Source organism: Lepidothrix coronata, unplaced genomic scaffold, assembly GCF_001604755.1.
Source record: "Lepidothrix coronata isolate B3197 unplaced genomic scaffold, Lepidothrix_coronata-1.0 Scaffold67, whole genome shotgun sequence".
NCBI lineage: Eukaryota > Metazoa > Chordata > Aves > Passeriformes > Pipridae > Lepidothrix > Lepidothrix coronata.
Window position 1 is genome coordinate 4,006,521 of NW_016690247.1, and position 27,262 is coordinate 4,033,782.

The 27,262-nt window shown below is 39.6% G+C and overlaps 2 protein-coding genes across 2 annotated transcripts in view; one reads left to right on the plus strand and one right to left on the minus strand.

Moving 5' to 3' along the window:
* The window catches only part of TG (thyroglobulin), a 150,386-nt gene that overhangs the window by 35,790 nt on the left and 87,334 nt on the right, over positions 1 to 27,262 (minus strand). The window lies entirely within an intron of this gene.
* SLA (Src-like-adaptor) lies at positions 5,644 to 27,196 on the plus strand. The gene is made up of 8 exons (XM_017818336.1): positions 5,644 to 5,820; positions 10,886 to 10,979; positions 16,242 to 16,341; positions 19,591 to 19,677; positions 21,000 to 21,103; positions 22,626 to 22,757; positions 24,261 to 24,393; positions 25,323 to 27,196. The coding sequence occupies exons 2-8, from the start codon at positions 10,919 to 10,921 to the stop codon at positions 25,540 to 25,542; spliced, it is 837 nt and encodes a 278-aa protein (XP_017673825.1). The 5' UTR covers positions 5,644 to 5,820; positions 10,886 to 10,918; the 3' UTR covers positions 25,543 to 27,196.

The following is a 27,262-nucleotide window of genomic DNA, read 5'->3' on the forward strand; positions in this document are numbered from 1 at the left end:
GGAAATTCTGAAGTTGTCTCATTAAAAGGCCAAGTTTGGTAGGGAAAGAGAGTACTGAGATCAGATGACATACAGAACACAGAAATTCACTGGGACCAAGCAAAACATCCTGGTGTGTGCTTGATTTTGAACACATCTCCTTCCAGAGGTTTTAAAAGCTGTGCAAAGTCTCCCTATCTCTGAGATATCTACAACCTAAAAGATTGTCCTTGGGTCATGTACTGAGTCAAACAACAACTGCAAAAACTTCTGGATGGACTTGTCCCACAAGTTCTCCACTGCAGGGGTAGAACTAAAGGCCTGGACAGGCAAACCTTCATGTCACAGCACTGGATATGTATGGGCTAACAATAGATTTGATCGAAGCTCAATGACTAAAAATAAAACCCAAAACTTTTACAGACACATTTGTGAGGTAAGTAGGGCTCTTGTTTGGAGCCTTACTCTGGTTGTGGATATTTTCTCTTCTTTCCATGAGTGATTAGAAGAGGTTTATGTGGTCTTTTTTATTCTGGTTTTTTCTTCCATTTTCCACGGTAATGGCCATTTCCCCAGTTTGATTTTTTTTGATAACATCCATATTCAGGGAGCAAGTCTTGCATTTGGGGTTTGAAAGAGATGTGTTATCTATTACTTCTAATAATGTTTAACTTTCACTAGGACTGTAAGCAGGTGATAGAGAAGCTTGGGACATAATTCAAGCAGTATTTGAAAGAAACAGCATTATGTTCCCTTCCCAGGTACATCTAAAATATGTTCCAGGCTTTGAAAACATGGCTCCTCTTACTGCAGAAGTTAGGCAAGCAAAACTGTACCAGTTCTCTGTTTTTCAAATTCACATAAAAATTTAGGCTCATTGTTTCCTCATCCTTGCCAAAAAAAAAAAAAAATCCTCAGGAACAAACAAGTGAGAAAAGAAGCTGTGACTGCCCAGAATTAATTTTCTTTCTTTTTGAGCCTGCAGTTTTCATATTAAACAGAAATCTTCCCTAAACACTGTAGCCACAGGCTCAGGACACAGAGGATAACACAGCTACACTCAGCATTTCTCTCTTTCCCTATAAAACTATAATTTATTTGTGTGATTAGTCCCAGAAACCAGCAATGGAGGACTTGTGTGCTTTAAAAAATAGGACTATTTAGGCAGAAGCAGAAATAGTGGAGGGCCTGTTTATTTCCATTACATGCACCCATATTACCATCAACATGACAGAATCATGAATCAGAAAACCAAAAATCATGAGATCAGCTCAGAAATAACAAACACTGTGTTCTTTTTGTTACTCCTCTGTTTTTTAATTCTCCAGGAATTCTCCTTTACCTATCAACTCGAGAGCTAAAAAGTTCACTTTTAAAACTAACAGCTGAAACCTTCAGATATTCCTGCAGAGTTGTTTTTTGAAAGCAAACCTCTAAAAAATATGACATATACAATAAAATTGTGAACATTAGCCACCCTGTCGTCACTGGGTATTTCCTATCTCAGCATCATTTGGAAGGGTTTTACAGGGAACCAAAGTCACACACAGTTCCTGCTTTAGCTGTCCTTACAGATGGACCCACTGTCAACAGAGGAAGTGTTCAGTACTGAACTGCTAAGAAAAAGCACAGTACACAACAGCAATGTTACACTGCTCTCTGAAATTCATAGGAATAGCAGGAACATTACAATGTTGGGCAGCAGTACCTGCTGCAACAAGTGATGGCACTGAAAATGGGAGGCAAAGCCTTCAGTACTGCTTGGTTCAGGGACCAGGGGCATTGTCAGCATTTCCTCATTTCTCTTTTCAAAATTAGAGATTCAGCTGGACAGTAGAAATTCAGATACTAGGAAATGCTGTGGCTCACAATGGTGAGAAGGTGACGAATGCAAACTGGTGTTACGTGATGATGAATTCTCACTTTGATGTGAGGCTGTGATCAGCTAGCTGGGGCTGGTGCCTCTTGTTAAAACTTCTCTTTTGGAACATCATAGCTCAAAAGACCCGCACTGTTGCTATCCTGGCCATCCCAATTCTTTCTCCACAAGCCCATGTTGCTATTCTGATGACATAATAAAAAAGGATATATGGTCCTGTATTTGGTTTGAGTGGCCAGGTTTTGGTAGTGAGAGGCTACATACAATAACTGCATTGTTGTGCAGAAGAGTGAGAGTGGCAGATCTCAGAGGGTCATAATCATGCTTTACTTCTCATTATTCAGCTCTGATTTAATTTGTAATAAATTAAGCTAATTTCTCTCTTTTGTCTGTGATGGTAACTTGTGAGCAATCTCTCCCTGTCCTTTTCTTGACCCACAAGCCTTTCACTATATTTTCTCTACCCTGTCCAGCTGAGGAGGGCAGTGACAGAGCAGCTTTGGTGGGCGCCTGGTGTCCAGCCAGAGTCAACCCTCCACAGGACTATCACTGTCATCTGCCCCTCTGTCTCCCAACATACCCAGAAAAGACAATTGCCATATAAGCTGCAGTGGTGAATGTCTTTTGATTTCTCATTTAGTTTGGAAACTCACTTTTGAAAAAATTTTCAAAACTCATTCAGAACACATCTAATGATTAGAAATTTCACTGGACTTATTTTTATCAGCCACACTCTGCAAAACCAAAACCACCTTCCTCTTCTCACATCACGACCTTTTGTTTTTCCAACCTGACTTGAAAATTAAATTCTTGCTTGAGCCACATTTTTCTTTTCAACCCATGCACTCCCTGCAAATGAATGCAGTTTCTCTGATGGCTGCAACCAAAGTAGGCTTTCTTTCTGCCCTGAACCCTGCTATAGGCAATGCAAACAGCAATTACAGTAACACCACCCAAAAACCGAGATCAAAGACATCTAATGCAAACAGTCAGAGCAATGAAATGTCCTGAGAATTCTATTTTCCCAAAAGAACCAGCTGTACAGCAATATTTTATTTGTTAAAAATAGGTACTCTCCAGGCTCAGCAGCACACAGTTCCCAGCCAGAAGTATCTGTCAGACCATCTGGTTTGACCTCCGGGATAGCCAGGGCTCTTCCATTTCCTGACTGCTGAGCTCAAGTGCTTCCTATCACTTAAAGCATAGCTTGTGTTTGACTAAAGCCTGATCTTGCATGAAGCATTTAAACTGGGCTCGGAAATCCTGAGAAATGGATACCACAGCCTTCTCCTTTTCAGTGTGGGCCTAAAGATAATCACTCCACTGACAGAAAATGGCACCTAATTTCTGTTTGAGGCTGTCTTCAGTTTCAGTTAATGCCAGATTAAAGATACTATTTAACTCCTGTTTTTTCTCCCCGCAAAAATAAGCAAGCTGCAACTAAGTGAACACTAACTCTCTTTTCAGGTTAGCTTAACAGATTATTCTCTAAAAGAGTGGATTTAAAATATTTTCAGAAGTTGTTTTCAATTTGGAGTCTATTTGTTTCTTTCTTGCAGGGTTTTTTTCAGTATCCTGCACTGCTTTTCCTTAGATATCCAACTCTGCATAGTGGCAAGTGCTTACAAGACATCAAGGTTGCAGGGCTCTATGTGATGACATTGGTATCATTTTCCCAGGCTTTTACAAAGTCTGGCTTCCAGAGCCTGGAGGAGCAGAAATCTTTGGGACCAGCTCAGGGAGTGTCTGTCACAGCTAAGAAGCATGGGGTAGACACATGACAAACGCAACCACATGGACGGTAACAGTAAATTGGCAGGCCAGTCCAGCAATGGAAAGGTAGACTGAGATACAAACACTTTTCCCTCCATAACTCTCTACCAGAACTGTAATTTCCAGGTAAAAATGGGGAAGAGGGGAGGGTCCTCCCTCTTACATGAAAAATCACATTTTGAAGAAGGAAGATTTCTTTTTCATACATCAGCCTTTGCAAATCCCTCTTTGCTGTCATCAGAGGCAGACCTGCTAGTGCAATGTTCCTCTCTCAAGTGACTCACTGAGTGTCTTTGTCAGTCACTGTGAGTGACTTGAATAACAGGATATGAATACTTTTAAGCTGACATATAAAGCCCCACTTATTTCATTTAAGCACTTTCTTCCATTTAGATGTAAACTCTACCCTATAAATTATCAAGGTATTAGCTGAATGCACTGAAAGGGTAAACCAGCTCTCATCATTGCACAAGAGCACGCAGCCCCCAGTAGCAGGCAGAAATGACATGGAAACTGAGAGTTCTATTTACCTCCCTCCACTGCAAACTCATCTGTTCCTCTACACGCACGGTACAAATGGTGTCTGAGACTCACTGAGTTTCCAGGGGACCATGCTCTATCAAGCAAGTCCAACCTGTCCTTTACTGTGACCAATCTTTCCTGCTCAGTCTGAGACCTGCCCCAGTTCTGAGTGCACTTTAGGATGTAATCTCACTTCTTGTAAAGGCACGAAGACCATCAGAGCCAGTCTAAGGCAGAGAGTGGTGAAAAGGATCAGGAAAAGGCTCTGCCTTTTCCCACATGCAAACCTTGCCTAACCCATGATATTTTAGTAATTCCAGAGACACTGTACATCAGTTCAGTGAATGCCATTAAGGAACATGCATGTCACATCCTTGAGATCCGAAGAAAGCAATAAGGTCCTAGACAGATCAAAACATAACTGGTAGGGGTAACCAAGGGGTGTTATAATAAAACCAGCTCCCAGAGCACTGGCTACAATGCTGTCTAAGCTATTTGCTGTAGACTGATTTGCTTATTAAGCTCCCTAATGCTTTCCTGTCCCTTCAAACTGAGGACTGCTAGTACAGCCCATCAAAGAGAAAGGATATTCTCCTGAAACTACCATAGCTCCAAATTTTGGCATAGCTTTGCAATTTGATCAGTGTTTCCTTGTTCCAATAACAATTACACAACATTTCTTAGTTTTCATGATCAAACAGACTGGCATTACAATAAGCATCTACTTGAAGCTACTCTGGTGCGAAGTAGGAAGTCTCCATGGGCTTGCTCGGTTTTCTGTTTTGGTTTGGTTTTTTTTTTTATTTATTTTCCTATACAATATCAGGTATACGAGCTTTTCAGACCACATCTTGATTATTAAAGCAAAAGGCAAACATTAATAAATTCCTTTGATTTCTATTCATATCCACAGTAGTATATTCTTCAGTGCCCTTAGTCAGGTTATTTAACAGGCCAGTATCGTGGTTCACCCACCTCAGACACTGAGATGAAGAAGGTCCTGCGGCTTCCGTATTTTGTACAACTGATGTGAAAATGGGTTTCATAGACAGGCTTTCAATCCCTATTTCTTCATTGCTGATAATAAGCTTCAATTATTTGCAGACAGAGGTATTTTTGGGTACAGAAGCAAAGCTTGCATTCCTATTCAGACTCTATAAGAGTGAAAACAATGTTTTGTACCTCTTCCTGTCTGTGTGAAAAAAATAGCAAAACTACATAAAACAAAACAGTTGGGGAATGGGGATTACTGGATAAATAAATTTGGAAGAAGAAAAAAAAACCAGAAACCGTTTTTGTGTAAGTAATGTAAACCAGGTTATTTTTACTCATTTTTTGTATCTGCTAAAACCAGCCCCGATGCAATACGTTAAAAACCTCCCTGTTTTTCTCAGCCCATAGATAAAAAGTGCCTTCAGTAGTGACTTGCAACAGGAACCTCATCTGTTGCAAACACTTTGAGCCTTCCTTATTTCTCAGAGAGGAAGTATGTGGCCTGTTTGGCAAATGCTGCTCTACATGACAGCGTGAACTTCACAACACACTCATTCGACCGGCTGCTCCTCGACTTGATCAGCTAAACCTTGCTGGCAGCATGAGAGCAGTATTATGACTACAGCTTTTTTCAGAAATACTGCAACCTGGAATACCATGCCCAGCATTTAAAGGTAATCATTGCTCTGATAATGTTTTAGATTATCTGCATATGGGACCAAATGTTTCAATTTTATTTATTTAAGAGGGAGTTCTATTTTATTAACAATGACAGTATTCAGACCGTGGATTTCAAGTACTACCAAAGGTAGAAATAGAAGAACCTGCCTTGATCCTTTTCTTAAGGAATGATACTAAAGATAGAAGGGACAAGGAGTATTTCTGCTGAAAGCTTACAGTAAGATAGATGCTTAAGCCACTATGCTGAAGCAAACTGCGTTTTATTATAACCCAAAATATGAGCCCACAGATTAGTGGGTTTTTTATTCAAAGTGTTAGAAGTGTGTATAGTGTGGTATTTCTGTGTTGTTTCACGGTTGCATGTTTCTATGAATTACTCTGATCAGAGTATTATGTTGTTCTTTCTAAGTGCAAAGGTACAAGTGCCCCAAAGCTGAAAGGATGTTCATTTTGATTGACAACAAATTAAGGGAAATTCACAAAAAAAAATATACAGCTTCTGAAATCTAATCTGGTTTTTTTCCCCCACATGAAGAAATAACAGGATGCTGGTGCTTTCATTTTCAAGCCAAATGGGATTCAGACATTGCCTGTGAACCTTACTGAGAATTAAATTGTAAGATATTGGCAGTATAGATGTGGATGTCAGGAAGCAAAAATAAAATTGGATATAGCATCACAGGAATGATGAACATCTTAATTTTACTAGTCTGCAGTATTCCTTGTAGAGGGGCTTTACTCGGGTGCTTATTTGCCTTTTTATTTCTCTTATTTTTAATTTCTTTATATTTACTATTCCGCAATCATTTTAAATATAACCATGAAAAAGTTCTTCCAAAGTGACAGACTTTCCTATGTTCTACACAGGGACAGAAGGGGAAAACTGTACTACAGGTTTTGGGGACCCCTGATGTAGGTCAGTAGGATTCCAGTCTTGACAGCTGAAGAATTCGCTTCTGTTGAGAGTTTTGCCACTAATAAATAGGACGCAGAGCAGGACAGAGACTTCAGATGTTTCCTCACTTTCCTTTTGGCAGCAAAGATCACTAAGCACTAGTAGCCATGTGTGTGCAAACAGTTATGGCTGCAGCAACTGCCTTTCCTCAAACAGCATGTGCACAAGTGGAAAGGGGAGGGGAGGAAGGACCAATGACTGGAACACCGCAAATGTGATCTTAATGGTTAAAATCAAATTTCCACACAAGCCTGAGGAGGTGGCCGGTGAGCGGGTAGAGCTGCAGGTGGATTTTGGGCTGCAGCCCAGCCGCCCAGCGGTTCCTCTGAGCTAAGCAGCAGCTGCACTCCTCCATGCAGGGCTCGAGGTTGATAGGGTACAGTGACTTTAGTGTCTACCATTTCTCCTCAGTTCTTCCCAAATCCCCCTCAATGAATTATTTCCTTTGGATCTGGCATAATTATGCGCTTCTATGACAGAGGGATGCCACCTCTACTTGTATCCCGAACTCTGTCATCAAGTTTAGATATAAGGAACGAATTTTTTATGGTGGGGGGGGTGAAACACAAAAACAGGTTGCCCAGAGAGGTTGTAGATGCCCCATCCTTGGAAACGTTCAAAGCCAGGTTGGAAAGGGCTCTGAGCTACCTGATCTAGTTGCAGATGTCCCTGCCAATGGCAAGAGTGTTGGACTAGGTGGCCTTTAGAGGTCCCTTCAATCCCAATTATTCTATGATCCAATAAGTTCAAGTGAGATTCAGTGCCTGGAGCAGATTTGCTATTTCAAAAGATTATCATCTGTAAAACTGTTACTGTTCTGCTATTGACTTCAGTGATAAAAAATGGTTTAGCCACAAGATCTCTAAAGCTTCTGGTAAGTGCAGTTTTGCAGGGTGTCTCCAAATGTCAGAAAACCAACAAAAAATTTATCATGTAGTGATACAATGCATTTATATTGTGGTGCCAACAATCAACACAAGCACGAGCTACTTAAGCCATTAAGTTCCATTACTCACTTGAGAGTAAAGTGCACCTTTTAATCACTTCCGTTAAGTGAATCAACAGCAAGGGTCGCAGCTTTCCATTTGTTTATTTTTATTGAACACTTCTGCCATGGTTCTAGAGAACATCTTGAACTCTCTATGACTTTCATCTCTGTCTAAGACTTTATGCTACCAATGGCAGTGACGGTAAAAGAGCACAGAAAATGCAATGAGATACGGCAAACGCTAATGACATCAAAGTCCAAGACGTCATTGCTCTTCACTGTTACTGAAAGTACTTTATAACATTTGTATTTTCTGGAAGTCAGATTCCTCCACACCTAAAGCAGCAGCATGGGGCTGCATGCTCTGTCCTGATGATTGAGGTTCTTAGAGAAGAATGATGCCTGAGGGCATCGGTCTGGTGCAGCAGAAGTGAGCCAGGCCAGTTTTGGATGCATTCTGCAAAAATACAAAGTAGGAACTTGCCTGTTGTCCAGTATTTAAACCCTCTGCACTAAACAGTGGTTTAATTGCAAACTACATATAGGAAAACCTGGCAAAAATATTTCAGATGTTTTTAAAGCAACGTTTAGAGTCTCTAGAAAAAATGAAGGTGCCGTGGCCAAACATGCCATGCTTTTAGAAAGTTTGTAAGCATAAGGTAAAATTTTCAGAACCCTTTCTATCATGTACAAATACTACCTATCACTTTCCAAAGTGACTCAGGCACACCTGAAATTAAAAATAGAAAAAACGCCCTTGAAAGCACTCGGTCACAAGTCTGACACTAGTAGGATGACTTGCTTTCCTGGCCCTCAAATACCAAGACTCGGTCACAAGTCTGACACTAGTAGGATGACTTGCTTTCCTGGCCCTCAAATACCAAGACCCAGCATATCTGGGTACATAGAGGGGTGCACAGAGGTAGGACCCTCACTTCTTTTTTTTTCAGACCTTTGGAAGACAAAATTGACAAAATTTGAGCTATTCTCATCTAAATAACAATTGTATGTGTCAAAATTATATACAGGCATAAGATGTTTATGCTGTCATTCTTGCCATCTATCTGGAATTGCACAACACTTTTGACAACTGCAGCTCAGTTACTATACATTGAGCAGGATTTGAGTTTCCCTTTTAAATTACTGCAAAAATGTAGGTACTAGAGCGCAGAGCTCAGCAGAGGTTATCTGTCCAGGTATTTATCTCACTTCCCTGGCTGACTTTTTCAGTCCTGTTGAGCTCTCTATTGCTGTACCCAGGAAAATTTCTGACTAATTTGAAGATGAGCCAGGAACATCTATAATATCTGTAGCCAAAGTACTGGCTGAACTACTTCTCTGGGTATACTTCTTAATGGGATACAACTGAGAAAAACATTCAATAAATTAATATTGGGTCTTGCAGAAAAATATTCATAGTTAGATCAGGAAATTATGATCTTGCAAGCAGATAGTGCCTGAAAAAGTGAATTCAGGTTTCAGTGTTGGTAATTTAGGTGCATTTAAATGGAGGAAGATTTTTTGCTTTCTATCAAAAGGGATCTTTTTTTTTTCAAACATGAATACCCAAATAGCTTATTTACATTTATGACTGCTGTTTTATTCAGCTTCTAGACTTGTTCTATCAGCCAGTTTTTTGTTCTTGTGACAGTAGATTTCAGATGCCTGTCAGAAACACATTGGCACAGCTGCACCCTACAGATGTGCCACAAGCTTGTTCTGAGTGCAGACAGCAAAGGGGTAATGTACCATTTGGCCAGAGAAATAGAGAATTCTAGCAAAGAGCCTTTGGGAACAAGCACTAAGAAGTTTGGAAATCAGATGAGGTAGAGTCAAACTGTGCACTACCATCTGTTCTAGCACTGATCTCCTTGCTTCAATAAAGGACAAATTTTCTTTCCTTTGAACAGCATTTTTTTCTGTAGGGTGTCTTCCTAAACTGGCTGTAAGACATAAAAAATTTATGGTAATAATCAACATACTCAAGTTCTGCCAATCTTATTCCAAAAGACAATTAGTAATAAAGTCTTGCTGATGTTAGCAGTTCTGCTTCTCAGAGCTGACACCTCTCCAGTTGACACCATCAGGCTCTAACCTGCATAAGTAAAGAGCAGCACACCAAAGTCAGTAATCATTTTTTAAATACTTAAGCTAGAAAAGACGAAACCATGCAGAATAGCCACACTATGCTGCTACAGCTCCTGATATCATTTTCACAGGGCAATGGACAGAAATATATTTTTGAAAAAATAATTACCCATTTGCTGGTGTTGAGTTACTTTGCTTTAATGTACAGTTTTAAATAGATATAGCTTATTCTCCCCTCCCTCTAAAAATATACCATAGCATGAGACACCTTCCACATCCAACGGGTTTTTCTCTCAGTCCTCTGTCAGGGAGAATCAGAATGGCTGCAGCAAAGCCATAAGAAGGAACTATTCCTCTCACAGTATTTAGTTCCACAATTGTCTGATATTGTTTCTTGTACATCCACCAAAACTTTTTAAAACAAGTATCTGAAGAACTTGCACCACTGGCTTTATGCCGGAGGACTGTTTTGAGATGAAAAAATTTTTAGGCAAGGTGTTACTTTAAAAAAAAGAAAGTAAAAAAAGAAAGAAAAAGGAGGAAAAACAACATTGTCCACATTTGCTGAGAACAGAACTGCATCAGAGAAAACCTAGCAAGCCACGTTCTATGTGTTCTATAGTAAAGCAACATATGCACAGCGCTGGAAACCAGGTACATCAGCCTAAATAGATCCTTTGTATTTCCAGAACCCCAAATGCTGAAAAGAATATTTTGTATATGAAATGATTGTATGGGCATGGCTCTGCTGTTACTTCCTATTGTGCTGAGGTACTGGTAATGGAAACTTTTACTACATCGTGTTCTTCTGAGCAACTTCCCTAGCTGTGGTTTTCTGCTATTCCCCTGATAAAAGCACTAAAGTGGTGAGAGTTTAGCAAGTATGTAAAACTCACACGAATTTGACACAAGAGCTCTCAAAAGCAAAACTGTATAAAACTAGAGACACCCAAACCAGGTCATTTCTCATCTGTTGGCACAGCAGGTGTTATTCTGATGTTAAATTTCAATATCTCCTTTGATTTAGTTCCGAGGAACTTTGGCGGAATTAGAGAGCGCAATGGGAAATACTCTGAAAACTCCAAGACCATCCGAAGAAACAAACATGCTGAGCCAAACGGGTAAGCACTCATTTCATTTCTTTCAAGAGAAAATGATGTTCGAAAGATATGGTAGATTCATCCATGTGTCTACGTAGTAAGAGCAGACAAGTGCATGACTGATGTGGGAGAAGGACTTCCACTAGACAATGCTTATTTTTAGCTACATTCTAGCTCATTTTCCAAGAAGTACTTTGACAAAAAATCCTAAATGTTAAACTTATTATTTGCCAGTGATCCTTGAAAGATGTTCCTTCCAAATCAGAAAGCATGGAAACACCACTTCAGAAACCAGAAATTCTGTGTTTTGACACAGATGCATGGGATATTTTATAAAAATTTGTTCTTGAAGTTTGGGGTTCCTTCATTTAGGGTTATAAATTTTAATGATGTTATGCTTGCACTGAACTTCATGCCCACTGTAGCACATAACCAACTTGTCGCCAGGTTTATCGATAAGGGTTATACAGAAATACAAGTTTCACAAGGGAAGCTGCCAAAGGTGACTGCAACACATCTGCCCTATGCATCCACATGTGAATAAATCAGGTTGCAAATCCCTCCCTGCCACTTCCATAGGCTGGTAGAGGTCAGGTATCTGAGGGGAAAGCAGGAGGGATGTCATGACCTGCTGCTCCAAACTGTGAGTGAGTGGGTGGACAGTCAGTGCAGCCTCAGCTCTCATGATGCAGTGAGACAGGCAGCTGGCACAAGAGCTGCAATAAATCACCCCCTGAGGGTGAGGAAGAGAAAAACGTTTTGATTTTTAGCTTTGGGTTTGGGGTGGGGGTTTTTCAGTTACTTTTTTTAGAGGGGGAAGGCATTAATCAAAATTTTTGGGGTTTCCATGAAAGATGATCTGGCTGACTGCTCATTATTATAAGGATAGGGAATCAGTTTGGTTTCATTATTGCTGCAAGGAAACCAAGCCCTTCTTTTAGCATGGTCAGGAACCAGTTGATATGAGCAGCCTTGCAGTCCTGAGTCCTAATAGAGCAGAGACAAAATACGACTCAGAGGCCCATAACATAAAATGACAATTTTTTTTTTTTAAGAGTGCCTTATGCTGATATTCCCAACAACTGCTTCCACGAATACCACAAATAACCATCCAAACAGAGACATGCACACACTCAGAGCAGGACCTCACTGAGGAGCATGCCATGGCTGTGACCAAGTTTGTACTGTTCCAGCACATGCTAAAACTCAGGATTTAGCAGGGCTAAAAACAACTGCATCCCTTCCTGTGACATAAATAGAACACACCCCTAAAAGATAATTCAGCAAACATTGATAGGACAACAATTACAAGGGGAAAATATCCATTTAGAAATTCGTATCTCAATCTACTTGCACTCTCCTTCACGTCTAGAACACCGAGAAAGGTGATTTGTTAATCCTGACTGACCTCCTGTTAACACCTGGGGAAAGAACAAGTCTCCCATGGCTGCAGTGGATCTAACAAGGGCACAGGGATGTCTTGGACACTCCCACAGCACCAGACACCTATGCTGAAACATTCAAAGGCAGGGTTTTAGCCACAAAAATTATCAGAGTGATGGAACACCTCTCCTATGCACCCTTTTAGCAGCGCTTGTTGTCATACAACAATGGGTGATGGTTTTAAACTAAAATAGGGTAGATTTATACCAGATATAAGGAAGAGATTTTTTACAATGAGGGTGGTACAACACTAGACCAGGTTGCCTAGAGAGGTAGTAGATGCCCACCTCTAGGAACTTTCATGAGGTTGGATGGGGCTCTGAGCAACCTGATCTGGCTGAAGATGTCCCTGCTCACTGCAGAGGGTTAGACTAGATGACCTGTAGAGGTCCCTTCCAAACCAAACTGTTCTATGATGATTCTATGATTTATCAGCCTACATAGCTCTTTAGATCCATCTCTTAGTGAGGATGAGACCAGCAACTTTCATAATGGCTTAGATATTGCTAATGAAAGTTGTGAATACAAACATTAGTACTGTCCTGCAAATCCTATGGAAAAAGACTTCTAGAAATGAACCTGGTACTCAAAGCATATGTTGGGATCAATCCAGTGAGTTTGTATCTGTTTGTCTTCCTGAGCAGATCAAACTCCAAATCACATTACAAAACACAGAAGATTTCTACCAGGCCAGGAAGAGCCACCTTTGATTTAACTGAGGCAGAAGATCCAATCCACAGATTACAGTCGAAATAGTTATTAGGAGAAACAGGTTTGACACTGGTTCATTTCAGTAAGACTGAATAAAATGAAGGACTGAAACAGAAGGGAAAGAATGAAAGGAAAGAATATCCAGCAAAAAGGAGGAAGAAACAGATAACCGAAGTCTGCAGACTTGATTTGCAGTGTGAATGTGTTCATTAAACCCCTATGAGCCCTTGTGCTGCCTGAAAGCTGCACTGAAAGCAAAACCTTGTGCTTTCCCCACTACCAGTGCACCAGTCTTGGTCCCGAGAAAGGGAACAGTGTAAAAGCTGCATTTCCCAAGGAGGTATTTGGACTCCAAGGATAACTGCACCCACCTGACAGCACATTGCACAGGCATCCCTGGCGTAACCCAGGTATTGATAACAGTAGTCAGGGCAGCAAGAGATCAGCAGGGATTGTGAGCCCACTCCCTCTTCTCTCCTCCCTTGGGACCCTGAATCAAAGGTTAATCCCTCCTGAGCTGCACTTCCATAGCTCTTAGTTTCCAAGCCAGCTGGTTCAGATCTACTTTGGGCACCAGTGTGACTCTGCAGCCACACCTTTCAGTGCTGCACAGACAGTCTCCAAGATGCAGAGTGCCCTCGTTCACCCCCTCTGGTACACACCATGCCATAAATTATAGTATTTCTGCTGCACAGTAAAGCTGGATGATGCATGAAGTTCATTCCCAATACAGCCATGTACTACACCAGTGCACAGCACAGCAGGTTTTTAATGGTGATGAGCTGCATCTGGATGCTCTGCCTGTGCTCTTCCTACACTCTTATAATGTTTCTTAGTCCATTCACAATGAATAATTTGAAGGATGTGATAATCAGTCTCACACTTTGCAACACATTCAGGGATGCAGACATCTAAAATTAGCATGTTTCACATTCATTTCCTACTCTTAAAAACCCACTCAGTATTAACACCTGATTCAGTGGAAATGATTGTGCTTCGATCTTTCCACTCTAACTTTTGATGTGTTCCATTTCAGATGTAACCTACACTTGCACTGCGGAGGAAAGCTTGTGTTAGAAAAACTTAGCCAAATCTTTTTTCTTTTACAACTAGAAAGTGTGGGGAACTCATCAGATCAAATCTATTAGATCACTGAGTGGAGAAAGAGTGTAATATGTTTAGTTCCTGTTTCCAGTCTTTTGTGTTTGTAAGGAGCTAGTCTGGGTTCTGTGAAATGTTGTAGAGTGTGGTGGGGTGCTTTGCGTGACCAAAAACCCCAGTGAGGTTTGATTTAAATACCAATTAAAACAAAGTCCTCTTTGTGAAGAACGAGGAGCCCTCTACTTTAAGTATATGTAGTTTAAGAGGTAACATTTGCATGGATGTGGAAGCTAACACTATGATGAATTCCCTCCTTTTCAGAACTATAAACTGGTATGCAAAATTGAAACAAAAAACAAATATAAAGATGAAAGTGTAAGCAAAGTAACACAGGTCTTGCTAGAGTAGAGAAAAAGTCACATACTCTACAGTGCGTAACGAAATGCAAACCACCGGCACACAAGGAAGAAGAAAAGCACTTGTTTTCTGCCCTTTCAGTATGGAAACAGAACATTTATAAATAAACAACAGAACTTGAAAAAGGCATTGCTAAAGACATTGTCATTAAGGTCAAAATAATTATATTCCATGTAGAACTGTTGTTTTACAACCTGCAATGAGAAATTAAGTGATGGCACTTTATCCTCATTTTGTAGTTCTTAAAATGTACCTTCTGGCCTGTATTTGTAGCCCTGGGTGAAGATTTTGTTTTGTCAAAAAAAGACTGCACCAATGCTTAAGTCTTGTTAGGCCTCAGGTACTAAGTAGTTTCATAGACAGAGAAAGTGTGACCTAAGTTTTCTGTGAGGAACAAGGAAGCAATCAAAGGCTTAGCACAGAATTTCTTCAGCAGGGTTGAACTAACTGTATAATAAATTACAGTAGATTAACCACAACAATTGTCTGTACTGGACTAGTCTTGTTTCATTCAGTCACACTAATCAACTAAGAAAACCATGGCAATACTAATACTAAACACACTGTCAAAATAATCATAGAATGGTTTGGTTTGGAAGGGATCTTAAAGATTATCTAATTCCAATGCCACTGCCATGGGAAGGGATGCCAAGCACATCAGGTTGCTCAGGGCCCCATCCAGCCTGGCCTTGAACACTTACAGGGATGGGGCATTCACAACTTCTCTAAGCAACCTGTTGTGTTTCTTTTCTGCATGTTTCCTTCAGCCTTTTATTGTTATCAGTGTGAGCTGTTTCTAAGGCCCTGAGACACATGGGTTGAAAACACAGAGCCAGTTTCAGCATTCATTCAGGATGTTGCACCTAGGTTTCCCTAAAAAGCTGTCCTCCTTAAAGAGAAGTTGGCAAGGAATCTATATTAAATGAGAAAAACTAACAAGATACAGAAGTGTGGCTAATTCTCTGTCTAATTACTTTATCTCCTACTCCGAATTCATTCCCATTTTTGCACATGTTAAGCTACAGAGAGTCCAGTTTCCACACAAAGGGGAGAACAAAGCGCAGTGGTTGTTCATCAAGCTCATTTTAAAAAGTGATGGAAATGGGAAATATTGGCCAGACTCTCATTGACCTCGATCTAAACTAATTTCATACCTTTGAAAGGGATCAGTGGCGCTAAATGATGGAACAATTCAACATGCATCTTCTTTGTCTTAAATATAATGCTACAAAACTGTAGTTAGAGGCAATTACAGTCCTATTAGACAGTAGCATTACACAAACTGCATTACTTCCTAGTACTATAAATACTTACTAATTTTTCTAGTTTCAAAATGAATATGTCCTTTAAATATGGTAATTACTAGAAAAAGTGGTCTAAATTTAGCTGCTTACAATTAACCAAATTACTTTTTTCATTTCTAGCATCTTCACATTCTTCTTATAAAGCTCTAGGTTCACCTTGAGCTCTTTATGTTTACCAAGTGACATTTCAGAGATTTTTTTTCCCATTTGATCTACTACATAAAATATATCATACTTATTGAAAAATCCATTTCTGTTTCAGAACTCTATCTCTGTTTTAAGTGATGTTTTCTTTCTCCTTTAATAGGCCAGGAGAGTGACTTCCTTGCTGTCCTGTACGATTATCCTTCAGCAGACATAAGCCAACCTATATTTCATGTAGGGGAAAAACTACGTGTGCTATCAGAGTAAGTTGATCAATTTATTTTTAAATTAGGTTTTATTACAATTGATGCTAAGTTCTGTTTTATGCACCTGGTCCAAATTGGATGCAGTTCAGCAGAACAGAGTTCAGAATTTTCAAGGAAGGATGCTTAGCCATGGTGTAAATTTACCTGTATTTTAAGAATTTGGGATTACAGATTGTTCTTTGATTCTTAGATTCCTCTAACATGGTTACTTAAGCTCATTCAGACTCTATTCTAAAATAGTACTCAAAACACAAATCTGCTTTAAAAAATGATTTTCAGAAGGTATTCCCCCAATGTTAGTGGAAAACAGATTAAGAGCCAAAATAGTTTGAATCACATAAAATAGGAAAATAATTCTGAAATTCTATATGTCAAATGTATCTTTCATTTTCTCTCTCATCTTTCTTAATCCAACAATCCATTATTATTCAGTCTTAGAATTTCATCCTAGATTTAAGGCAAATCTAACAAAAATAAAATAAAAAGTAGCACTTTTTTCCATTTTTTTATGGATTTTGCATTTTCTTAGTGGGGAAAAACAAAAGTCAGTGGCTTCCCAGTCAGTTCCAAAATTTATCAGCCCCAGAAGGAGGCAGTCTTAAGAGCACTGGTTGAGACTGACCTTAAAATGAAAAATGGAAAGTTAGCAGCCCTGATATTCTTTTATGCACAATTTGTATCGGCGCACAGTGACCTCCCAGAAGCTGCTTGGCCTCACAGCCACACTTTGCACTGCTCAAAATGAAATTAAAGATTTCATTTTTGCAGCTGGCAGAGCAGATGGATTCAAGGAGAGACCAGACACATTCATAGTGGAGAAATCCTCTAAGGACTTTAAATTCATAAAATAAATTCTCTACCTGAGAGAGTCAAATGGCTGGAGGACAGAAGTACTCAAGAGAAGTATCATGGATGGTTGATGAATTCTCAGACTCTTCTGCAGGCCACCATGACCTGCAATGGCCTTTGTCAGTCACAAGACACAGGGCTGTGTGGCCCTTTGGTCTGACCCAGAATGGTTGCAGTTACGTTCTGCTTTCGCTGCTTCCCTGAACCTAAAGGTCATAAGACTGTACCACTAGATAAATCTTCTGCTGATAGAGAGCTTCCCTAAACCAGGGGGATTCTGCTCTGGTAACTTCCAGCAGTTTAAACGTTGCTCCAGTTTGCATAACATACATGACATGGTACAACTGCTTCAGCTTGGAAATTCCAGCTTAAAGCCTCAATCTCAGCTTTCACGAGCTACGAGCCCTCACACCACCACACAACTGCATATGCCTGTATAAATGGTAATTATATGTGTGGCATATCACATGCATACACATGCTGCAAAGTACAATCTACTGGAAGAACAACTTCTGAAAGTACACGTTTTTGCAGCAGAAGCTTTTGGCATGTTTGCCTGTTGTGCAGTGATCAAGAGCTTCTCCTGACAGTAAATAATAGGCAAAGCAAGCCTTGATGGGAACTTTCCCCTTCCTGTTTTAAATCATGAGCTTGTTCACAGAAGACAGTTCAATGCCCTATGCAAACCATAGTGTCCTAATGAAGGACCTGTTCTTCCCTACTAGGGTATGTGTTAATATTGGTAGAAACTATTTGACTGCAGCATCTTCCTGCTCATAAGCTGTAGGCATACTCTTCTTCTCAAGTCATTAAAATAATTACAATAAAAAAGAAGAGTAGTATGGCAGGACCAGAGCACAGGTGATGAGGAGTCACCACAGAGAAGTCAGCATGAGCAGGAGCACACACTGCTTTTACAAGGGCAGTTTTTCAGCCTTCTGCCAAAGCAACGATGTGCAGCAGCAATCAGCCCCACCAGTCCCGCCAGGAACATGATATATGGAATCTACATAGGAAACACAAGTCCTCACAGATATTTGTGGTCGCTCTGGGTTGGCAGGATGGGATAAGCACCACTGACACAGTTTCTCACTCTCCACACTTGTCAGGCACCTTTCATTACCAGATGAACAACTGCATTTAGGTGGCAGCAGTCAACCCAAATGTCCTCCAAGATCCCCCCTCAGATTACATAATTTCTGTAGCTCCTGCCCCAGGAGACATGTGTTGCTTTGGTAATTTTAATCATCACAGGGATTTTTCAGAGTTAGTAATATTAAAGTTTGGAGCACAGGAGATGATGAGTCTCTCCAGTTTTTTCTTATTCCAATTCTTTGTTCTGTCTAGGAGAGTTGTGGGGAAAATAAGACAAAAATAACCTAAAATTCTTATAGATAAGTTTCATGTCAGCTGGAAAACCACAAACAAAACTTGTGGGACCCTGAAATTTCCAGCTCCAAGCAGTAGATAGTTCTCTTTTTCCCTCAGCATAGACATTCTGGACCATGGTCCCAGTGGCTGTAATTCATGACACTTCACGTAAGAGTTTTCAGCTCAGCAGTTTTGACATACACTGAGACTCTGGTCTGCAGTCTGGACATTATTTGAGAACCTTTATATGAAAACCAGTATTCAAACACAAGACACTATTATTTGGATTTAAACTCTTAAAGTGAAGGTGGAGAGAACCCTTCAACCATCAGCATCCTTGCACTATCACTAAAGCTCTGCAGCATCCCTGTGAAAATTTGGTACCCTGGATTTCTGAAGGTATTCAAAAGCCAAAGCCAGCATTCCGTATCACAGCAAAAAGCGAAGATATATTGGTGAAAATACATATGTCCAGTCACCTGACTTCAGCTACAAGGTCTTTTTCGTTGGAGTCTGGTCTGCAACTCATTGAAGACAAGGAAAAGAGCAAACCACAAACCAGGTTCTTTTGGACTGAAAGCCTGTTCCAAAGCAAACACAATCCATTTCCCAAGTACCTCTATCCTGATTTACAGGAGTAACTACAGGGCTGTCCAGACACAGCACATTCAGCTGTAAATGGAATATCTTGGGTACAAGCACAAGTCTAGCTGTGGGAAGGCAGAGCACAGCATGGTTTAACCACTGAGTATTTACCCTTCTCCTTCTAACTACAGAAAAATATTTTATTACTTACGTAATTTAAATGGAACAAATGCAGCTTATTTCTGTGTCCAAACTTAATTCTCAAGTAGGTTTAGAAATGGAACAACTCTAAATGGAATGAATTTGGATCCCTTTCTGAACAAATAGATTCAGGAGCACAGAGAGAAGGTTACAGGCTAACCTATATGTCCACTAATTTCCAAAATGAGGAGAAGCATCTGAAATGCATCTGAAAATATCCCTTCTTTTGCTTTCACACAGTGAAGGAGGCTGGTGGAGAGTCCATTCCCTTACAACAGGTCGAGAAAACTATATTCCAGGAAAATATGTAGCAAAGGTTTATCATGGGTAAGTTAATGCATTTCCCACAGCCTTTCAACACTGTGTTTCTACATATACTGATCTGATTGGTTATTCAGTGTCATAATCCAAACCATGGCAATAGTGACTTGACAGACAGAAATTTTATTTATTGACAGTCTAAAATAGCTCCTTTGAAAACTGAGAACATCAAATCCACATATAAATTTAGATTAAATGAAAAGGAAAAAATCCTTCTGTTAAATGCTGGAAAGGGCTAAAACCACCTCAATTGTCATAGAAGATATTTAACACACTTCCATTGCATGAACTGATCTCTAATTTTAAGACATTGATAAAGAGAGCCTATTTAGAATGAATTTTTAATATTTACAAAGAGTAAATTTTAAGCTAGGTTTTCCCATGGAAAACAGACCAAAAAGAACAAATAGAAACACTAATAAGTCATTCAAGAATGTAAACTCTCTCACTGGAAGAACTAAGGAAATTCAGAGATTTCTTGTTGCCCTGGACACCACTCAGGGGAAAAAAAGAACATTAAAGCACACACTGAGAAGTTTTCTGGCAAAAGTTTTAATACTTGCCTAATTTTAAGGATATGAACTGTGAATTTCACTGTGAACTATGCAAGCGCTTTTATATCCTCCTGAAATAGAGATGCTTTCCCAAAGACAGGGCAATGGTAATGGAAGCTACTGACTGAAACCTTCCCCAAGAGCATTTTGATGACAGCAGACTAGACCAAACACATGAGAACAACTTTAAAATAAAATACCAGTAACTCTAGATCAGCTGAGCAAACCCAGTTACATGGTCAGACACGGGCTGTGGCAAAACACAGCACTGCATCAAGCTGTGGTGAAAATTAGTAGTACTAATTCCTTTCTCTACAAAGCTGATTAACTTAAATGGCTGGACTGTTCCCTAGAAGAAGCAAAATAATTCTAACTTATCTGGGGTTTATTTATGATACAGTTTGGGGTTAACAAAAGTGGTTTAAATGAAAAAGAGAGATTTAACTAATGCCACAGATGTCATCAATATACCATATAAATCAGTCCCTAGCAATTCAGATCAAGACAGCTCAAAAAGTTTTGTTTTCCTTAATAAGTCCAAACCTTATTCATTCTTCTCTTTGCCTCAAAAAGTTAATGGAACTCAAAACCAGCAGAATTTTCTCCATAAACTGGGGAAACATGCCTGAATGTAGTTCAGGGAATAACTGTAGAAAGCCACAGTGTTATTTTTGCAGTCACTTTTCCTGGCTAATGCAGCACATTCACAGCCACATGCTGCTCTCTGTTTCACTGCTGTCCAAATTTCAGAATTTGTTTTTTCCTGCTTCACAGCTGGTTATTTGAAGGGCTGGGAAGAGAAAAAGCTGAGGAACTTCTACAGCTACCCAACACCAAGGTCGGCTCCTTCATGATCAGAGAGAGTGAAACAAGGAAAGGTGAGAAAATACAATTTTTCCCCCCCTTGATCTCATTAACATTAACAGTTTTACAGTTTTACATTAATTCACTCTCTGTCCTGTTTCATATGGATCAGTCCATATGATCAGTGAATTAATGTTTACATTAATTCACTCTCTGTCCTGTTTCATATGGATCAGTCCAAAGCCAGAAAATGCAAAGGCACCCAGTGCAGCACGCCAGTCTTCATCAGTCACCTACATTTTGAGCAGTGCTGGAAAGAGGGTTAGTGATAGCCATGGAAAGTTCCACGGGCATCAGCACAAACAAGACACAGTTGTTTAAACACTATTATTTACTTTGGTCTCATGCAAACCTTATGAGGCAGTGGGACTTTTCAATTTTGTTTACTTTTTAAAAATAAAATGCCTTCAGTTTTGTTTTCTTTCTCTTGCTACATGGGTATTGTACTTTACCAACTTTATACTTTTATTCTCTTCAATGGCAACATAGAATCCTAGAATATCCTGAGTTGGAAAGCACCCACAGGGATCATTAAGTCCAACTCCTGGCCCTGCACAGGACCACCCCAAGAATCACACCATATGCCTGAGTGTTGTCCAAATGCTTCTTGAACTCTGTCAGGCTTGGTGCTGTAACCACTGCCCTGGGGAGCCTGTTCTAGTGCCCAACCACCCTCTGGGTGGAAAACCTTTTCCTCATTTCCAACCTAACCTCCCCTGGCACAGCTTCATGTCATTCCCTTGGGTCCTGTCACTGGTCACCACAGAGCAGAGCTCAGGGCCTGCCCCTCCTCTTCCCCTCACGAGAAAGTTGTAACTGCAATTAGGTCTCCTCTCAGTCTCCTCTTCTCCAGGCTGAACAGACCCCTCATGTGTAATGTGCTGTCTTCCTTTTCTGAAGCACAAGAACATATCCTAATGTCATGACACTACGGTTAAAAGAGAATAATAAATCATCTACTCTGACTTCTTGTGTACCACAGGCCAAACCAATTTTTTAATACCTATACTAAATTCAAAGTAATTTAAGATTAGCATTCAGTCCTTGCCAATAAATGCTGCATAACAGTTTTAAACAAAGAAACAGAAAAATCCAAGTGGTCACCTCCTATCTCCTGCCAGGACTGCATTATCAGGTCTCAGCTACTACATGAATTGAAGATGACTAAATCAGCACATACCAGCCTTTGAGTCTGATTTCCCTCTTCAGTAGAAGGCAAACAACTTCTGCAAAGGTCTATTTCCCTTACATTATTTCAAAAGATCCCATACCAGCAAAAATACAGGAAAAGCACACCAGAAATTTTAATTCAACCAAAATCTTGTGCCCTGATGTTGTACTCTTTATTTTTCTTAAGTATATATAAAAAGTATATTATATAAGTAGAAATTAGGATGGCCACTCGGGTTTTTTCAGATTTTTCTGGGATGTTTTGGATAATGGCACCACATCTTACAGATACTCTGGTTGTAGTCACTCTTATCCACCCAAAACTGCAGCTCTACTTTGGTGTAACTAGTTCTTCTCTTTCCCCAGGGTTATATTCCTTGTCAGTGCGACACAGGCAAGTGAAACATTACAGGATCTTCCGCCTTCCAAATAATTGGTATTATATCTCTCCACGTCAAACCTTTCAGTGCCTTGAAGACCTGGTCAATCACTACTCAGGTAAAAAGAAGTATAGAATAAACCTATTGTCCACTGGCAACTGTAAAACTATATATCAAAGGCCCAGAACAAGAAGTTTTGCCTATGTCCAAGACTTGCAAATACTGCCACAATGCAATGGAAAAATTGTCGGCTTATAGTCTTTTACTTTATTTCTCACCCTAAACACAAATATGCTGCCCTTAACAGTACAACTGAAATCAATCCAAGAACTCAGCTAAATAAAGTCAGATAGGCTTGTATTGGTATATGATATTGTATGCCCATGTCAATAACACTATCTGGGCCAAACACTAGTGTCTAGCACTTCTCTAGAGAACATTCAAATACAGTTTGGAGGTCAGCAGAGGTCAGGAATGCCCAGCCCCTCTCAGAGCACACAAAGTCAAAGTTTGAGCATACAAAAATGTTCAGCTGTATGGATGCCATGTACCCATGGTTCTGGCTTCCAGAGCCAAAGTACAGCTCCTGGGTCACTGTGTTTACCAGTATGAACATCTCTGCCATTTATTTGTTTATCATATAGACAGGCAGATAGCATTAGGGTATGCAAGACAAAATTCTGTAATCACATTTCTCCAAAGAACCACTACAGCACATAACATTAAAACAGAAAACTCTCAGAAATGTTGCAAGCTTCTTCCCTATCACTTCAGAAGAAGAGTATGGCTGGAATTTATCAGCAGAACTTAGCTCAAGGAGCTCAAACTGTTAGCTCAAATCTAGATTCAGCTGTCACTGTTACTAATATCAGTCCAGTGGATGACACTTGTTTCAATGGCAGTTTTCCAGATTTATGGCAATTCAACCCAGGTTCAGAGAGACAACTTTACAAACTGCACAATTAAGTGGCTGCAGTTACCATACATGATAATGAGAACATTTTAAAATGAGGAAGGAAATTGCAATAAACTAATTGCCTAAAAGTTGCAAGAGAACAATAGGTTCTGTGCTTTAATTAGTAATGGGTACTCTGTAATTTTTAAAGTGTGAAGTTACCGTACCTGCATATTTCATAGGTAAATAAAAAAGTGTACTTTTCAAAGTACGAAGTACTTTGTACTCTGCAAAAACAGTACTCTGATAAACTTGGGAGAAAAGTCATATTCACATTCAAAACACGCAGAAGAAATGTTCAAGTCCAACAATATAAACAGAGGAGTAAGAATTTGGACATGATTTTTATTTTCATATTTATATATATATGTATATATACATATATATATGGTTCATGTTTCTGCTCTGTCACAAACTTCCTTCTAGTCTCTGAGCAAGTCACTTTATCTTTCTGTGTCTCAGTTCCTCACTTGTACTGTATAAAATATACTCTGTGATAAATTAAAAGGCAAAGGTAAGAGGAAAGGAAAAAGTTAAGCCTGTGTTACTGTGTCCTTGCTGAGAACACACAATTTACTGAGTCCAAAACTGTTTATCTGAGCATGTGCCAAGGAAAGAAAACAGTGTCAAACACTAACTGTCTGTGTATTCATTTTCCCCATTCAGAAGTTGCTGATGGTCTCTGCTGTGTCCTCACAACACCTTGTCTTACCCAGTGCACTAACAACAACACCGTGATGAATCCAGTTCCTCCTGTGGTGATGAGGAATAAAAATTTCAACTGGAGAAACATTCACAGGTACCACATTCAACACAGGCTGCCAGAAACAACAAGGGTGTTTTCCAGTCCTTGTATATCCTTGTACTTGCAACACAGAAGATACAGCCATTTCCTCCTCCTGAGACCAGTTTTAAAGATTAGACAATCTTCTGGCAGCAAGTTAACCCATGAAAACTGGACGCCCAACTCTCTAACTGATAATCTACATCTAACTTCAAAAGAAAATATAGTTAGCATTTAATCATTTCTGCTATCCAGCTATCCACATATGCAGTCCCCTTGGGACTCCTGAGTCCTTTCCAACGAGGGGGCAGGAGTAAGAGCCGGGTCACAAAGCCTGGTCAGATCCACCACCACTGGCACACCAATGTGCATTGGCTTTCAGGTGAGCCCCAACAGAAGGGGGTCCCCCTTGTTCACATGGTGACCATCCATTAAGCAGCACAGGTGCAGTGAACACATTATCCCAGACCTATTGAGTCTCTCTCAACACACAGCCCAAACTGAAGTTCATGAGATTTCTAATATCACAACTGCAACTAGAGAAAGTAGGTCAGGTTTCAAAAGCTGGGGAAACAACCACCCTCAGAAACAAATGCACCTTTTACTTTTGAAGCGTAAATTTCCCTCCACTACTCGTCCATCACAAAACATATTCATGCTTACAAAGGCAAGAAAATTTTGTGCAGTATTGAGGTCATTTTTCCTACAGATTAAGAAGAGAGTATAGTTGCTATTTCCTTTTCAGATGCCAAAAAATATTAAGATATTACTGTTGTACTATTTTTTTTGAAAATTGCTAAGTGACAGAAATTTTCAGTGATTTATGAGGCAGGAATTTTTTTATACAACAAAAATAACATTATTAGGTTTAACAACTGTTAGTAGTATAACAATAGGCTCAGTCCAAGTAGCTGAAACAGTAATAAGATTTTGTTCTTTTAAAGGCTGGAGGTGACTGAAGATACCAAAAGCACTCTGGCAGCAATGGATGACTCTTGTCTCAGCTATGGCCTGAGGGAAAGTATTGCTTCCTACCTCTCCCTAACAGAAGATGACAACGCTTCTTTTGCAAGTGCCAGAAAGAAGAAAACCCAATCTCTTATATACACAGGGAACAAACGTAAAAGTGCCCTTCACTTGCCACCTACGTACTATGAAGACTAAATATAAGACAATCAGGGGGGGAAAAACCAACAGCTGAAGTGTCAAAGAGAAATCCAGAGCATCTCGTGGTCCTGCAGTCCTTCAACAGCTAAGAAATACAGGTACCCCAGCTGGTGACCCAACTCTAGAACTTCTGCATTTTCTCTTCTGAATGCTACCCAGAGACTTTCTCAAGGGTGTTATCTCAGCCACAGCACATGCTGGGAACATCTCCAGTGCACCTGAAATTAGAACTGGCTCACATACAGGATAAACTGAGAGAGACTCCAAATTAAAAGCCAGGTGAGGCAGGTGACTCTTCAGCAAGGGTGATGCCCAGCACTGTACAAAGATGACTGCATAGGGAAGGACTAACTGCAGCTCAAGAACTTAAGTCTTGTTCTGGTATTCTCCACAAAGCTGAAAACCACCTTCACAAAACCTATCTACACTGGAAAAAGGAGCCTTTTTCTTCTCAAGGCAGAATTATCCATTGTCATTAACAATGGGTCAGAAAGTTGTCAATAACTTCAAGAAAGTATTTAACACCCAGCATCCAAGAAACACCTGATTATAATGACTCCGTACTTACTTTTTAGGAGAAAAAATTAAAATCACTGACTGCAAGTTGCATTTATATCATCTGCTGGCAATGGCCTGCAGCATCACAAAGTAGTCACAAAATTAAGAGCAGGCTTAATTCACTGAAAAAAGCAGCTCCTGCTTATCCCTGAGATGGGAGTACAGACTTATCCAAACATGTAACTCAGCTGCTCATAGTATAGCAGATATAAAACAGAGAACAAAGTGGGGGTTAAGCGAAAAGTAAAATGTGATAATATTGTGCCTAACTGCAAAGGTTGGCTTGCCAAGGTGTGACCTTTTATGTGTAGAGGAATATATTTTAACTTCATCTTCTGAAGTAAGCCACATATTTATGTATAATATTTATATTATTAGCAGCTTTTAAAATAATTAAACTAAGAGAACAAATCACTAACAGTGGATGTTAAAGATTTTTCCTAATTTCTTGTCTGAAGAGAGTTATGTCAAATAGTAATAACACTTTTCATCAAATCGCTTAAAGATTAAAGGGTTTTCTGAAATTTCATTAATTTTTCTACATGTATGTACCCTTTGCTAAGGGGATAAAAAGCAGGTAGCATGTTCCTTTGAACATGCCTCGTGATTGCTTTTGAAATCAAGCAATAACTCACATCTGAGGGTGTAAAAGTCCGCAACTTATGTTCTCAAGCTGACATATTTTCAGTCCAATATTCTATTGAACCTTTTTGTGCAGATTTGAATAATGAAGATTTGGAGAAGTAGAGAACTTCTCTACTTCTATGTGTGTGTATATATATATATATGTATGTGTATATATATACATATCTCACCGGTAAACACATCTGTATGCTCTTTCGATCTTGTATCAGGTCATTTGCACTAGCAAGAGAGATTCATAGATGAATGTATTTCACAGCCTATTTAAACACATTTCAGAATGTACAGGATGAATGTAATTGGCTGCTAAACATTGAACTCCAAAAAGCAAAAGAAACTCAGAAACTCCAGGCATTTGCATAATCTCATTACTGTTACTGACCATTAATATGTTACAGTGACTGCATTTTATCCATGATATATATATGGGGAGCATTACAGATTTCTAAGTCATGACTTGTATTTATTAATTAAAATAATATCCAGTAGTTACTTTGTATTGCTTTTAGAAAAAGAA

Coding starts and splice junctions, on each gene's coding strand:
- SLA (XM_017818336.1), top strand. CDS start 10,919: ATGGGAAATACTCTGAAAACTCCAAGACCATCCGAAGAAACAAACATG. Junction 19,678..20,999: donor GTAGCAAAGGTTTATCATGG/GTAAGTTAATGC, acceptor CCTGCTTCACAG/CTGGTTATTTGAAGGGCTGG. Junction 22,758..24,260: donor CCTGGTCAATCACTACTCAG/GTAAAAAGAAGT, acceptor TTCCCCATTCAG/AAGTTGCTGATGGTCTCTGC.